We start from the raw sequence: 16,392 nt of genomic DNA, 5'->3' as shown, positions 1-16,392 counted from the left end.
AAATGATGGTGGCAATTTAATTAGATGCGTCAAACATGCCTGAAGCACATTCGTTTAACTTCAAATTTCCTAGCCAAGATAGAGAAAAATAAGAAAAAAAGGATGAGAAAAGCAAACTAACCATAGTGGACAGTACAATAAATCCACATAGCCATGCTATAAAGAGAAAAAGAACAAGAAATATATTTAACTACAAACTTGTAAAAGTATTATCAAATCATCATGTATGCAGGACCTTTTTATTTTTTATTTGGGTCAAGCATGTATGCAGGACCTTGTACTGGAAGTATATGGGAGTAAATTTCAGGTAACCATTCTCCAGCAGGCTTTTCACTCCTACCCTGCTTGTGATTACTTTAAGGTTAGTGGAAAGTTCTTTCGTATGATTCATTCCGTATAGTTCTATGTAGAAGCAGGTCAAGAATTCTGGATTACTGTAAAATGTCTCAATTGTTGATCTACTTTAGCTAATAATCTGAACATTAAACTTGTATATTGGCATATTTCATGGCTGACAGTTTCCTTAAGAAAATTTCCCCTTGCTGGTATTGTAATGATGACTGTCACGTTTCTTGTGGTGATACAGATGCATAAGTACAAGTGATTGAGTATCTTGATCACAGGGCTGGTAAAATTGTGGTCAAATCGAATGGAAGGCTTAACAGATGCAGGGTTATTTGCCTTCATATTGGTATGGGGTTGAAGGAGATTGATGATTGAACTGCAAGTATTTGGTTAAACCAGGCAAGCAAGGTGTTTCAGGAAAGAGATGGAATTTGATTTTGTCTGCAGGCTGCTTTTCCATTTTTGTTAAACTTGTGAGGAGCTCTTTTGGTGAAGTTTTGGTGCATCATTGGTTGCTTCTATGTCAATTTCAATTTGTTTGTTTTGAATCCTGACAGAAGTTGTTCTTGGCATGTTACGCCTTTACTTTATTTCTAAGCGGTTGATATTTGTCCCAGTACCTGGGTCATTCAATCCTTATAAAAAAACCCACTGTAAATGCAAATTGAGACTCATTTTAGTCTGTTTGATAACGTTTGCGTTTCTTGTTTCATTCTTTATGACATAGTTGTTTTGAATAGACTAGAGAAAAGAAAAATGGTTGCCCACCTACAACGCTGTTACAATGACAAGTTGAAAACGAAAAAGAAAAGATGGAAAGCATTGTCCTTAGAAGTAAATGAAGAAATGAGAAACAAATTGTTTATAGAAAAGGAAAAGAAAATAAATAGACATATCTTACCATTTTTCTCCCCCTTTACCATCTTGCTTCTTACTTTCCTCTCATTCTCATTTTTCTGATAAATATTTACTCAAATGACTCCTTTTCTTTCTTTGTGAAATTACCATACTATTCTTTCATTCCATCCTCATTTTCCTTTTATGTTTTAGAAGGGTTAAAAGAATGAGTTATAAACGTGTTTCTTGGAGAAGCACACTTATTTTTTTTATTAAAAATTTCAACGTGTTGTAATAAAGTTGTTTCTAATCAAAAGTTTATAAACATCTCATATGAGCTTAGTCAAGTTGGTTAGAGTGTATGTGCTTCCCACTTTACATCCGAGTTCGAATTTTCTCTCCATAATTTAGATTAGATTAAAGTAGAATATCGCTTAAAAAAATTATAAACGAAGTACATATAAAAGCAGTACCAATCTGACGGATGGTTATGACTAAAATTATCTGTTTTGGATTGGATTTCTTTTATAACTGGATTGGGCTTCAGTCACACAAATGAGCCTTATAACCCATATTTAAGAGCCAAATTTCCAAGCCCATGATCCCTTCACCTCTTATTGGCTGACCAATTGTACGTCCACGTGGCACAATTGTTCTCCACCATGTGGCACTTCAGGGAGGAGGCGTATCTTTACCTTTTACTCTTTTTAAATTGAATATGCGACACGTGGCAAGGCTTGACCATTTTGGTCCCACACTTTTCCAAGTTTCGGACGAGGTTAACAATTAAATATGTCTAAATAGCATCATCCCGAGAATCTAGAAGCTCCCTAAGTAATTATTTAGCAGGAGGTTTTTTGGGTATTAGCACGAGGTTATCATTTTTGCTTAGCTCAAGATATTTTTTTTATAACTTTTTTGTCTGCATTTGATTTGGGAGTACAAAAGAAGGCGAAGAGGCTAGCAGAGCTTTTTCACCTCCAACTTTTTCACTCGACCGTACGAGATGGAAAAACCCTAGAGCTCCCTAGAGCTTCTTGGGCCTTTGGTCTTCAAACCAGCACAGCTGCTCTGTCTTGTAGTCATAGAGGTATATATTTACATACCACGAAATGTAGCTACACTTTTGATCACTCTCTCTGTTTTTATTCACTATCAAAGAAGAAGAGAAGGTAAAGAAAATTCCAAAAAGGATCAAGAAAACAAAATGGGTTTTTGAGTGGCATAGATCTGAAGGGCCTCAAGAACATTTTCCCATTTCATCTCATCTGTTTAGCAACTTTCACCTGGGTGAAAAGGTGATTTTTTTATATGATCAGGTTTGAGATTTTTACGAGTCTTTGATTTTTTTTTTCGTTTTTTGGGGGAGATGATTTTAGATACGCTTTTGAAAGCAGAAAAAGTGTTTTGAAAATGTTGGTTTAGTGTGACATGTCCTGTGGTATCTTTCATATGCTTGTATTTTGCTATTTCTTTTGGGTGAATGCTGTATGGGAAATTTCTATTTTCTTATTTTGTTTTTCGACTTCTCAAACTAGCTTGCGAGTCAAGTAATCATTTTTCCTATTCATTTCTGATGCTTTCATGTAAAAGATCTTACTTTCTCTCTTTTCGGGTATTTTGCTCTGTATTTCATCAGTTTTTTCTTTAGCTTCAACCTATTGCTTTTCTTATTCAGCTTCAATTTTTTCTCTTTTGAAACAAAAAACCCAAGACTGTTTTTTTGTTTGTTTTCTCTGCTGCAAAGAGAATGAGAAATGCACACTCAACTTTCCTGCTCTCTCTCTCTCTCTCTCTCTCTCTCTCTCTCTCTGTGACTGTAAGTTTTTGACGTTGTCAGTGGTCTTTGCATTTGGGTTGTGCATCATGTTTTGGATGTGTTCTTGTTTGCTGATGAGGACTGTTGTGTTCTTCTTTTGTAGCCTCGAATTTACCTCCATCACCGTTGTTTATGCATATATGGTTCTGGGCCTGTGCACTATTGAAATAAGAGGCCTTTGCCAGTTTCCTGTTTGTCTTGATTTCTCACTGTTTCAAATGTTGCTGCTTTATTTGTTTATTGTACATATTGATCGGGAGGGTGTTTATGAGTCCATTAGTCGTGTGCTTTGGTTATTGTTGTTGTTTTGATTATTTATTTGAGTAAGATTTACAAAATTCAGGTTTCCTTAAATAATATTCTGCTGTCAATGTAGAACGCAAGCTGATGTCTAAAATGAAAGAATTTTTTTAAGTTTTCAAGAAGACATTGAATCCTTTTCCTTTGACTGAGTTAAACATGGGTGGTATTAAGCCTTAGTCTTTCAATTTTTAATATAGTTAACCCATGTGAGGAAATTTGGGCAGTGGCTGTCCTGTCAGTTATGTGGGTTTACTAGCTGATCTGAATTTCAAAATTAATTAATTTTCTTTTTAAATCATCTACTTATGCTGGATATGGATAACCAGTGATAGCATTACTATTTCCAGTACCAATTATATAAGATGATTCATTTTTGTTCTTATGGCATCCATGGCGCTATACATGCATTCACTATTAAGTAATACCTTTCATGGTGATCACACCATGGTTAAATTTTTTGGGTTTTCTTGGCTTTCTAGTTCCCTGCTTCATTTTGTTGACAGTGGTGTTATTCATTGCTTACATAATAGTTCAGTCCACCATGAGTGGAATATTAATAAATAATTTTCCAATTTTGGATCCGTTATGTTGATTCATACCTGTCACTTAGTCCACTATTCTGCATATGAAGGGAAGGGAAGGGACACACCAACAGATCGACCAATCGGAAAACTTTAAATCAGTGATGCCACCAAAAAATCACAAAATTGCAGATGCCTGTCGTGTAATGAAGCGTTATGGCATTTCGGGAGCCAAAACAAAGGCAGCGCTTAAGGAACTTCTAAAATTATATGAAAATAACTGGGAGCTTATTGTAGATGATGATTACAGAGTCCTGCTTGATGTTATACTGGACAAGAATTCCGAGGAGGAGGTGCATATTACATATGTTTTAATATCTGGTGTTTGGTTTATTCAATGCTTATTGGTTTCCTCTGTATATGAGGTTATACTTTGTATTCTCATTCCTTATCCTGTTTTGCCTGCTTACAATGGCTTTTTTAAAACAGAGAGTGAAAAGCATGGAAAAAGAAACTTTAATTCATGAATCAAAGGTGACCTTTTTATTTTCTGCTTTATTGTATAGATTCTATTCCTTATCTACCATGCAGAGATCTAAGGGATATATTGCTTTTTTCAATTTCATTTGAATTCTTAATTTAATGTTTTAATGTATGTGTATTTTCATACCAGGGAGTGAAATCCATGAAGAAAGAAGCTCCATCATATGATAAAACTGAGGCTGTTGAACTTCCAACCAAGAGATTATACACAAGACAACAGAAGAAACAGGCATTGTACCTCTCCAAGTCTTGCTCAGACGCAACTCCATCAAGACAGGCACATCCAAGTGATGATGATCTGTTGTCAGATTCTTCATCTGAAAATAATCAACCACCATTGAGAAGATATTCAATGAAACAACAGGAAGCTTCTTCGATACGTGAATCAGAGGTGAGGATCTTTTGTTTTATCTTATAGAATTTACTCCTTATTTTTGTGTTACAATCATTTGGAATTATTATTGTGGTGTTTCATGTCCTGCTCTGTCTACCATGCAGGGGAGATCTGGGAATGATAACTTTTCCTCAATTTGATTTGCATGCTTAATTTAAATGTTTTAAGATTTCATGTATTTTCGTACCAGGGAGTGAAATCTAAGAACAAAGAAGCTCAAACTGAAGATGCTGAACATCCAACAAAGAGAGTATGCACAAGACAACAGAGAAAACAGGCATTGTCTCAGTCTAAATCTTCCTTGGAAACAACTCCATCAAGAAGTGCACATCCAAATGATGTTGAGCTGTTATCAGATTCTTCATGTGAAGACCTTCAGCCACCATTGAGCAAATATTCCCTGAAACACCAGGAAGAAGAAGCTAGGATACGTGAATCAGTGGTGGGCATCTTTTGCTTTATCTAGATTTTACTCCTTATATTTCTGTTACAAATATTTGAAATTATTAGCGTGGTGTTTCGCGTCCTGCTCTGTTACCATGCAGGGCTGATCTATGGGAATAATAACTTTTTTTCCATTTGATTTGCATGCTTAATTAAATGTTTTAAAATTTCATGAATTTCTGTATCAGGGAGTGAAATCCAAGAACAAAAAAGCTCTATCATATGATAAAACTGAAGATGTTGAACTTCCAACCAAGAGATTATGCACAAGTCAGCGGAAAAAACAGGCACTGTCTCTCTCCAAATCTTCCTTGGAAAAAACTCCATCAAGAAGTGCACATTCAAATGACGATCTGTTGTCAGATTCTTCATCCGAAGAACTTCAAACCCTATCCAGAAGGACTGTCCTAAGACATCAGGAAGAAGTTTTGATCCATGAATCAAAGGTGAGTACTTTTTGGTTCATCTTATTGATTTTTTGCTTATATTTTTTCTTACTATCATTTCAAATTATGGTTGTGGTGTTTCATGTGCCATAATGCTGCATCTCATCTACCATGCAGAGGAGATCTATGGGACATATAATTCTTGTTTCAATTGCATTTGCATGCATAGTTTTCGGTGATGTAACATTACATGTATTTTTGTACCAGGGAGTGAAATCTGAGAACAAGGAAGTGCCATCATATGACAAAACTGAAGTTGATGCATTTTCAACCAACAAATTATACACAATACAACAGGAAAAAAAGTCATGTCCCTTCTCTAAATCTTGCTTGGAAACAGCTCCATCAAGAAAGGTACATCAGAATGATGAAGATATGTTTTCAGATTCTGAAGAATCTGAGGAATGTATTCCACTATTGAGAACTAACCGGAGAAACCAGGAAGAAGGGGCTTTAGTCATTTGGAATAACTTAGATCCTGTGCATAGCTGCAATCCAGGGGTGGCAGAAAATCTCAATGTGATATTGTTACATGATTCTTCATATTATGATGGTTGTAACGCTGATGATGGTGAAGACAGCTCAGGGTTACTAGAAGTGGAACCATTGAATGTGGACAATAGAGATAGTGTTTCTGATTTGTCACAGATGGATGTTTCATCATCTCCTCCAACAGGAGAGGTGAAAATTCCTTTGATTGGTACCTCTTCTCCACAGTATGATTTCCATCTTCCAAATTGTGATGCAGCGGTAGAGGTGGTGGAAGGGAGATGCATAAAATCATTTAGGAATGGGGAATCCCTTTTGGCAATAGAAACTAATTCCACTGTTGATAAAAAAACAAGACTCAGAGATTCACCAGATTTAAAAATTTCCAATGCACAAGATGTTCTTGCCAGAAAAGATGATTACCAAGGCGATAATTGCAGTGCTCCAAGTTTTCCTAGTGAAGTATTTGTATTTCAGAATCTTATAAAGATTGTACCCCATATACCAAAACATATAGTTTTCAGTGGATTCGAATGTCTCAACCACTTAATTGGTTTTACAACTGGGGACATTGAGAAAATTTGTGGTGAAAGAGGAAAGAGATTAAAGGTTCACCGAGGGCTACAATCTTCAAAATTATGCAAGGTGGAGGCTGTTCAGAACCACCATTCTTCACTTGGAGTTGTAAAGTCCGGTGTCTATATTGATGACATAACTAGAGGTGAAGAAAGAGTGAAAATTTCCCTGGAAGATGGAAGAAATGTTGAAGATCTGCCAACCTTCTTTTACATCCCTCGGAATTTAGTTTATAAGAATGCCTATGTGAAATTTTCACTTGTTCGTATATCTGATGAGGGTTGCTGTCCACATTGTTATGGGGATTGTCTGGCATCACCGATACCATGTATCTGTGCTATTGAAACTAGGGGTGGGTTTGCTTACACACCTGAGGGATTGGTCAAAGACAAGTTTCTGGAAGACTGTATATCTATGAAACAAGAACCTAAAGAACACCACTACGTATATTGTAAAAAGTGCCCACTTGAAAGCTCTAAGAACAAGAAGAGTCCTGTGGCATGCAAAGGCCATTTATTTCGGAAATTTATAAAGGAATGCTGGTCTAAATGCGGATGTAACATGAACTGTGGAAACCGGATTGTTCAGCAAGGTATTACTGTGAAGTTGCAGGTTAGTTTTTTCTCTGTGAATTTCAGTTGTGCCCCTTAGTTATGTAATAGCTTGATATGATGCTGGTCTATTATATGTTTTAGGTGTTTTTGACGCCCGAAGGAAAAGGGTGGGGCCTTCGAACACTGGAGGACTTGCCAAGAGGGGCTTTTGTCTGTGAATATGTTGGAGAGATAGTTACCAGTACAGAACTATATGAACGAAATATGCATAGTGTTGGTAAGAAGCATACATGTCCGGTGCTACTAGATGCAGACTGGGGTTCAGAGGCTGTCTTAAAAGATGAAGAGGCACTTTGCTTAGATGCTACAGTTTATGGAAATGTTGCAAGATTTATCAATCACAGGTGTTAATTCCGTACTCTTATACATATGTATCAATCACAGGTGTAGATGCCACAGACACACAAACATATAAAAGTCACCTTTCACCTCTCCCTTCGACCCACATAATTTTTTTTTGGGTAGTAACTATTATAATTTGCAGAAGAGTTATATGTTCTCTTGTATATAAATTTCAAGTAATTGTCTTCTGTGGTGTTGTTTGTGTTGCTGTTCAAAATATCCTCTACAAATGAATCTCAGGGTCTCGTGTCCGTCACAACCAGCCATGACCCTGGGGCTTGTCTTCTGGTCTTTAGTCTCTGAATTTCGAGCACTAGGGAAAGCAGTTATGAAACTATGTTCTTTTTCTGCTACCGTTAAAGATATCTACCTCTTGCAGGATATATATCTACTTACCCTATTATAAGAGTTAACTTTGGCATAATATTGGTGCAGTATTATCATGCCATGGCCGTATATAAGTGTAGTTGGATATAAACTTGCATCTGAATAGATGATAGGAAGAAAATGTGACATATTTTGTTGCTCGAAAAAGAGATGCTAGTTTCATCTTGTATGAGATATCTATATACAATATTAGTGAATACAAATATATCTTATTGTTGATTAGGAAGCTCTATTGCTTGATTAAACCATCTATCTTCTCCTCAGACTAGAAGTTTTAAGATTACATGAATTCTCAGTTTAGAGGTATTGAATTTTATCATGAAGTAACATCTTGTTGATTATCTAATCATTGACTCTACTCCTTTATTTGATTTCCAATTTGTTTGTACTAATCTTAATTCACTATTCTTTTCTACCAAAGTTAATTGATTCGGTTACACGAGTCCAACTTCAAAATGCTTGGGGTGTCAGCATGAACTCATCCCAGCCACTCGGTCTACCCAAACTCTAATTTCTTTGTTTAGTATTTAAGGTTGACCTTAGATTACTTGCAAATTTAGTTATTAAATTTCTGTCCAGTAACTTTACACATCTGCAGTTCATCAACAAATTCAAACTTTCACAAGCAATAATAAATAATTGTACTATTGGGGGAGTCTTTCATGTGCAATGCACTTAGTGACCAGTTGTACATATGTCTTGTTCAATTTCTGTACGTAAAATTCTTCTTTATTAGCACTACTTATTCAAGCTGTGCCAACGTCATATAGGACCTGAATGGTTTGTGTTCTTCAATATTTTGATTCATGAGATAGAGTTAATTTACTCTTCACTCCTTAATTATCGTTCTTGCTAAACTTTTCTCCTCACACATCAATTGTGACTTTTATTGGCTAGATGTTTTGATGCTACCTTGGTTGAGATCCCTGTTGAAGTGGAGACCCCAGATCATCACTATTATCATGTATGATTTCTGAGCATTTAATGGAATCATTTCTTCATACAAGCTGGTAATGGAAGCATTTATTTATATGTTTTTATGTCTTTTATTGTGCAGGTTGCCCTCTTCACAACAAGGAACGTTGCTGCTATGGAGGAGCTCACTTGGGTAAGAAAGATTCACCAAAATCTGATAATTTTGATATTACTATTTACTTGGCATTGTTATCCTACTTTTTAATGTCTGTACTGTTGCAGGACTATGGCATTGACTTTGATGACCATGATCATCCTGTGAAGGCTTTCCAGTGTCTCTGTGGAAGCCCATTCTGTCGTGGCCGCAACCTTTAAAGTACTTCAAGCATAATTTCTTCGTATAGTTCTAGCATGGTTAAAATACTACAATGAAATGGAAATCATGTCATCATATAGTTTTGTAATCTCACTAGATTCCATTCATATCAGTATCAGTTTGATTGTGAAAGGAATCCAGTGAGAATGTTATGCCTTCAAGGAATCTAGTTAGACTCTTGACTTGAGAATGTTAATGCCTTCAAGGCTCCATCTGTTTTTGAGATAATAGAATGTTTTGACATAACATATGCTGGAAAAGCTTTCCTGAAATGTTTATTTTCTTTGCTCTCTCTAGAGAAAAACGTATGTGAAGTCCGGCATATACCTTCCTCTCTATCTCTTTTGAAAAATTTCACATTTACGTTCGTTATGGAATGAAATTTCACATTTAAGTTTATCTATCATAACATACAAAATTATAATGCAAATTCATTGGAGGATGAAAATGTCAAATGTAGTTTCTTTTGATACTCTCATCAACTCAAGCTTTCGGCAAATGCAGTTGATTGCTTTTAGGCTCTGTTTGGTTCATGGGAAAGGAGGCTTGGGGATGGGAAAACAATTACTTTCCCATATTTGGTAAATTCAGGCATGAGAAATGGTTGCATGGCACATGGGAAAGTAGGGGGAAAGTGAAGCCCTTCTCTGCCTTGGGTTTTGTTTTCCTCCTCATGGGAAAGTTTGGAAAAATGAGCTAACATTAAATGCACATTTTTCATGAGCATTTTGTCCTCATTAACAATTTAAAATTACAATATAGCATTAAATGCATTCTTTTTTTATTTGATTTTATATGGGTATAATTGGAAAATTAAACAAACTTTGTTTTACATTCCTACACAAATCAAACATGTGAAGGGAAATAAAGTGGTATTTCCTAATTACTTTCCTAGGATTACCAAACATGGCAAATGAATTTTCCATTTCTTTCTACCAAAAAAAGAATATTTCATTTTCCATCCCTTAAGGAGCCACACTTCGGCTGGAAGTGACCATGGCCCCCCTAACTCCAACATTTCATAAAAAATTAATATTATGCATTTATAATTGTTGGGAAAATATTGAAAAATCTATTTTATTGGCCCTCAAGTAATAAATATGTGTGATGACTGTGTATGTACAGTCAGCAGTTTCACATGGTTGTCACGTGATAGCTGTTAAGCTTGTTAGAAAACTGTTAGGCGATTGTTAGTTTGTTAGATAGCTTACTTAGGGCCTGTTTGGGAGTGCTTTTGAAAGGGTCAAAAGCGCTTTCTAATAACTAAAAGCGCTTCTGACAGCGTTTGGCAGAAAAATTTAGAAGCGCTTCTTGGAGAAGCACCTGCTATGTGCTTCTTCAGGAAGCACCTGCTATGTGCTTCTTCAGGAAGCACTCCCAAGTGCTTTTCCACGAAGCACTTTAATTTTTTATGAAAATTCAAGATTTTTATAATAAAAGCGCTTTTGTTAGAAGCGCTTATGAGCAGAAGTACTTCCTAGAGAAGCATTCCCAAACGAGCCCTTAATCTCTAAGCAAGTATTATATAAATATACTACTGTATGTATGATGTAATTCATTCTTAATATACATAATTAGAAGGGCTAACATCATTTTACCCCCTTAAGATTTGGGGTCATTCTTGAAATGGGCCACGCGGTTTTAATTTTGTCAATTTACGTCCTAACGTTTTAAAATTTGATCAATTTACACGTTCCGTCAATTTGACCGCTTGGTCTTCTGTTAAGTGATGATGTGGCAGATGCGGGGTCCACTTTTTTAGCATATGTGTAATAAAATATGTGACAATTAATATTAAAAAATTCTTTAATTTTAAAGTTAATTAAAATCAAGGGCTTATTTAAAACTAAAAAAAAAAACATAATTAAAAAACCCTTCAAACTCCCCACCCGTCAAACCTAAATCCAAACCCAGATCTCCACTACCCATCCTTCTTCCTCTTCCTTCTTCTCTCCACCCATCAAACCCTAAATCCAAACCCAGCATCTCCACCACCCATTCTTCTTCTTCCTCCTCCTTCTCTTCCAATATCCCCACCTTCGTTCCCAACACCCATTTCTCCTTCAGACACCCACGCTCATCTCCACCCTTCAACTTCACCTCCCTAACTCGCCATAGCTCTTGAAATTGTACCGCCACCGCCACCGCCACCGTCATTTGAGAATCCATCTACCCTAGAAGTATCGCAACCATCATAGCTCTTGAAATTGTTATGTGGGTTGTTTGCAGATTGGTCGTACCCTTTAAACGAATCGTTTTGGTCGGTACCAGACTCTTTGTAACCTGTAAAACCTGACCTGATTATGTTCAAGTCTTCGACGTAGCTGCTGAACTCGGTATGGTTGGCGATGCCGATTTTTCCATAGCTGACAAACTTTTTAGGCATGGCTTCTTCAGCGACGATCTAGGTTTCGAGGGGTTAGGGTTTCAAAGGGAGGAGGCTTGGGATAGGGATGGTTTCAGATCTGGGGTGCGATGGGTTGGAGAACGGGGAAAGTTGGAAGCAGTGGTTGTGAGGTGATCTGGGTTGTTTGCAGGCAGTGGTTGTGAGGTGGTTTGGGTTGTTTGCAGGTGATGATTGTGAGGTGGTCTAGGTTGAATGAGTGGAGAGGGTTTGGTGGTGGAGTTGGTGACGACCTGGGTTTGGTTGGAATGTTGAATTTATTTATTTTTTGGTAAAGAATTGATTTTAATATTCTTAATTAACTTTAAAAATAAAGAATTTTTTAATGGGTCTTAGGAACGAAGGTGGGGATATTGGAAGAGAAGGAGGAGGAAGAAGGAGGAAGAAGAAGGATGGTGGAGATGCTAGGTTTGGCTTTAGGGTTTGATGGGTGGAGAGAAGAAGGAAGAGGAAGAAGGATAGGTGGTGGAGATTTGGGTTTGGATTTAGGTTTGACGGGTGGGGAGTTTGAAGGGTTTTTTAATTATGTTTTATTTTTTTGTTTTAAATAAGCCCTTGATTTTAATTAACTTTAAAATTAAAGAATTTTTTAATATTATTTGTCACATATTTTATTACACATATGCTAAAAAAGTGGACCCCGCATCTGCCACGTCATCACTTAACAAAAGACCAAGCCGTCAAATTGACGGAACGTGTAAATTGATCGAATTTTAAAACATTAGGGCGTAAATTGACAAAATTAAAACAGCGTGGCCCATTTCAAGAATGACTCCAAATCTTGAGGGGGTAAAATGATGTTAGCCCTAATTAGAATATTCATCTTCTTCTTTCTCTCTGTAGTTTTCTTCTATGTCTCTGTGATATCTCTATTCTATTATCATGGTATCAAGAGCCATGGATCGATTCTGCGTCTTTCTTCATTGATTTTGTGCTTCTCTACCTCGCTTTTTCTTCTCCGTGCCTCTGATTTCTGCATCTTCTTCCTCACATCGGTCTTTTCACAAAACCCTAATTTTCTCAATTTCTTGAATTTTTTTGGCCAGTTTTCTACTTTCATGGCTTCCTCTCTCAAAATTGAAAGCCTTCCCGGCATGCTTACTATGGGAGCAAATTCTTCCCACGAATCCCTAATTGTGGTAGGAATCAAATCAATTCCAACCTAATTAGGTAACTCCCAATTTAATTGGGTAACTCCCAATTTAATTGGGTAACTCCCAATTAAATTCAGTAACTCCCAATTAGATTAAATAATCCCCAAATTGAAGGAATTATTTGACCTAGGGTTTTGATTTAATTCAGTTCCCACACTTACCATTCGCCTTACTGATGATAACATCTTGAAGTGGAGTTGTCAGATTGAATCTGTACTTCAAGGTTATTACCTTTTCAGGCATTGATGGCTCTGTCGTTCCTCCTCCCAAATTCGCCATTGTTGATGAAGAAGAGAACACCTCTAAAGCTTACTGCTGCATATAAAGAGGGGATTCGCATGGACAAGGCTCTCTTGAGTTTGCTTATTGCTTCTCTCTCCGATGAAGCCATCGAGTATGTTATTGGAAGCAAGACCGCTCGAGAGGCTTGGCTTAATCTCTGTGATCGCTATGCTTCAGTTTCTCGTGCGCGCATCAATCATCTCAAAACAGAACTGCAAACCGCACAGAAACGTGGTGATTCGATTGAATGCTTCATTCTTCGTCTCAAACATATTCGCGATCAGTTGAATGCCGCTGGTGTGAAGATATCTTATTATGATTTTACCATTGCTGTGTTTAATGGTTTATCGTCGGAAAGATTTTCGCACACATCTTCTTGCTGCTGAAACCACTGCTGAAGCGAGTATGGTTCGTCATACGCTACTTTGTACGGATCTACCTCTGGTTCTTCAATTGTGGCTCCTCATTCTGGTCAAGGTATTTCTGCCTACACCTTATGTATATGCTCCTTGAGCTTTTGATTCGCGTCTTTTTTCTCACGTGGCTTATGGTCATGGCAAGTTCAATGGAGGTCGTAATGGCAATTCTCAGTTTGGTCCATCCTCTAGATTTCGTAGTGGGTCGAATATTTCTTTCAAGTCTAATGTGATGCCGGAATGTCAAATCTGCAGCAAGAGAGGCCACATGACAGCCAATTGCTATTATCGCCACTCCACGCCATGGAGCTTTAAATTGTTTTCAGCGATCGAATTATTCCTATTAGGGTCAAGATCCACCTTCTTCTTTGACCGCCTATAACTGCACAGTTTGGTTTTTCTCCTCAGCAATTTTGGATTGCTGAAAGTGGTGCCACACATCACATGGCAATACTTCTCAATTGCAGAATGTGACTCCCTGTAACACTGAGGAACATGTTACAGTTGGCAATGGGGAAGGTTTGAATATTACAAACCTTGCTACTACTAATCTTTCTTGTGCCAATTCTACATCACTCAATTTACTATCTGTCTTTCATGTTCCACAACTCAAGGCTAATCTCTTGTCTGTCCATCAACTTTGTAAGGATAACAATTGCCTTATGATTTTTTATGCCTCTGGTTTTTGTATTCAGGACAAGAGAATCAAGACAATTCTACTTAGGGCCAGAGTAATCAAGGATTGTATCCAATTCATGTGGCAGCTAATCATTCATCTGTTATTTCTCCATGGAACTCTCCAACTCCAGCATCTACTGCGTATATTGGTAAGCAAATAAAGTATTCTTTGTGGCATCAGAGGTTAGGTCATCCCACCAATGAGGTTGCAAAGATTGTGCTTCATTCTCAGTTGTCCTTTTCTACTGATTCTGTAGCTAGTATATGTTCTGCTTGTTTGCATGGTGAAATGCACAAGCTGGCTTTTTCATCTTCTCATAATAGGTCTAGTATTCCTTTTCAAAGGATACATAGTGATGTGTGGGGACCTTCCTCTGTTAGATCAGTGGATGGCTATAGGTACTATGTGAATTTTGTTGATGAATGTACTGGGTTCTATCCCATGTATAATAAATCAGATGTTTGTTATCTCTTTGTCAAGTTCTTTGTAATGATCACTACTCATTTTCCTGCTCAAGTTCAATACTTTTAAAGTGATGTGGGTGGGGAGTTTACTAGTAGAATATAATGAGACGTGATTTAGTTTCCTGTTTTATTTGTATTTATTTCATAGATTTGCTGTATATATTCCTTGTCTCTCAAGGACTTGATCTTGCCTAGAATAGGAAATCCTTTGTGTAGACACCAAACAAAGCATCGTATATAATTATCACACGATTGGTCAATGAAAATCATCGAGAATATTCAAAACCTTTCATGGTATCAAGAGCTTGAGACTCACAGTCCTCGATCCTCAATTTTCCTGTTCCCTTTTTTTTTTTTCCCTATTTTTGGCACCCATGGCTTCTTCCTCCTCTATTGACTTTCCTAGCATTCATCATGTTATCTCCATTCGTCTCCAGCGTGATAATTATCCGATGTGGCTTGCTCAAATTGTTCTTGTCTATCGCAGCCGCCGCTTGCTCGGCTTTGTTGACGACACTTCTCTGTGTACTTCTTCGACCATCCCCGACCCAAAGGCTAAAGCCAATGAATCTGCTTCTCCGTCTCTCATCTCCAACCGAGAGTATGATGATTGGGTCTAGAAAGATCAGCTTGTTCTCTCTCTCATCAACGGTTCTCTTCACCATAAAGTTCTCACCACCGTAGCTTCCAAGACCACCGCCCGTGACACTTGGATGGCTCTTGAAAATCGTTTTGCTTCTCCGAATCAGAATCGTCTTCTTCAACTTCGCAGTGACTTTCTTTGCCCAACCCATGGTGACTCTTCCATCACTGATTTCCTTGATCGTATTAACTCGATTGCCCATAATTTTGCTTTGGCAGGTGCTTTAGTTGCTGACTCTGATCTCCTTGCTGTGGTTATGAACAACGTTGGTCCTCTTTATGAAAATACCGTTGCTGCTGCTCAAGCTCGTGAGAAACCCATCAGTATGCCTGATCTTGAGGCTCTCCTCTTGTTTGCGGAACGTCACTTGCAATCCTCTTCTTCTCTAGTCATCTTTTCTGGTGCAACGGCTTTGTCTATACAAAAATAGAATTGTGCCAAAAATCCGACAAAGTTTCCTCTGTTTTTAGAGTAATCCCAAATTTATAGCCTGTATAAAAACAGTTCAAAATAAGACATTAGACACTCATTTCTTCAAGATAAGAAAGAGAGAAGAAAGAGTGAAGAAGGAGATGAAGAGAAATAGTGTTGGACCGAAAAGAGGGAGTGAATGAAATATAGACCTTCGAAATCTTATAATTATACAATTGATAAATAAAATTTTAAAAAAATATTATCCTAATGTATAGAGAAAAATACAACAAAATTAAAATTAAAATCACGTACCACCACTATTGCTGTTAAAATTTAATTAAAACCCAAGTAATAACGTTTGTTATTTTGAGTCCTTCATGATCAAACATAGAAATATTTTGATATCCAGATATAAAATAAAATTTTGATCACTTAGGTCCTCTTGAATGCACCAAAATGCAATCATCAAATACATTTCCATCTTCTTCATGTCATCCTTTGCCTCATCAACATTCTCCAATAGCATGTGCAGTTTCTTTTGCTTATAGCAATCATTTGCCCAATCAGCTAGTATCATTTGATATC

The 16,392-nt window shown here is 37.1% G+C and overlaps 1 protein-coding gene and 1 long non-coding RNA gene across 5 annotated transcripts; both read left to right on the top strand.

Moving 5' to 3' along the window:
- Positions 1–2,189: 2,189 nt before the first annotated feature.
- On the top strand, positions 2,190–9,530 carry LOC110769339 (putative inactive histone-lysine N-methyltransferase SUVR1). Its single transcript, XM_021973288.2, has 11 exons — positions 2,190–2,272; positions 3,936–4,178; positions 4,315–4,359; positions 4,499–4,759; positions 4,953–5,204; positions 5,395–5,652; positions 5,860–7,329; positions 7,413–7,675; positions 8,958–9,024; positions 9,118–9,168; positions 9,258–9,530. Exons 2-11 carry the CDS (start codon positions 3,990–3,992, stop codon positions 9,348–9,350), a joined length of 2,949 nt encoding a protein of 982 aa, XP_021828980.1. The 5' UTR covers positions 2,190–2,272; positions 3,936–3,989; the 3' UTR covers positions 9,351–9,530.
- Positions 9,531–12,428: 2,898 nt separating this feature from the next.
- Positions 12,429–16,268, top strand: LOC110769328 (uncharacterized). 4 transcript variants are annotated; one of them, XR_015833161.1, is made up of 4 exons: positions 12,538–14,126; positions 14,303–14,434; positions 15,238–15,521; positions 15,612–16,267. It is a non-coding gene; the product is annotated as an uncharacterized LOC110769328 (long non-coding RNA). The 4 variants fall into 4 exon arrangements; XR_002528554.2 differs by having other exon boundaries at positions 12,545–13,668; positions 13,753–14,126; positions 15,238–16,256; XR_002528553.2 differs by having other exon boundaries at positions 12,547–14,126; positions 15,238–16,268.
- Positions 16,269–16,392: the final 124 nt, after the last annotated feature.

This window comes from Prunus avium, chromosome 1, assembly GCF_965620075.1.
Source record: "Prunus avium chromosome 1, drPruAviu1.hap1.1, whole genome shotgun sequence".
In the NCBI taxonomy this organism is placed as follows: domain Eukaryota; kingdom Viridiplantae; phylum Streptophyta; class Magnoliopsida; order Rosales; family Rosaceae; genus Prunus; species Prunus avium.
This window is presented reverse-complemented; position numbering and strand designations above follow the sequence as displayed.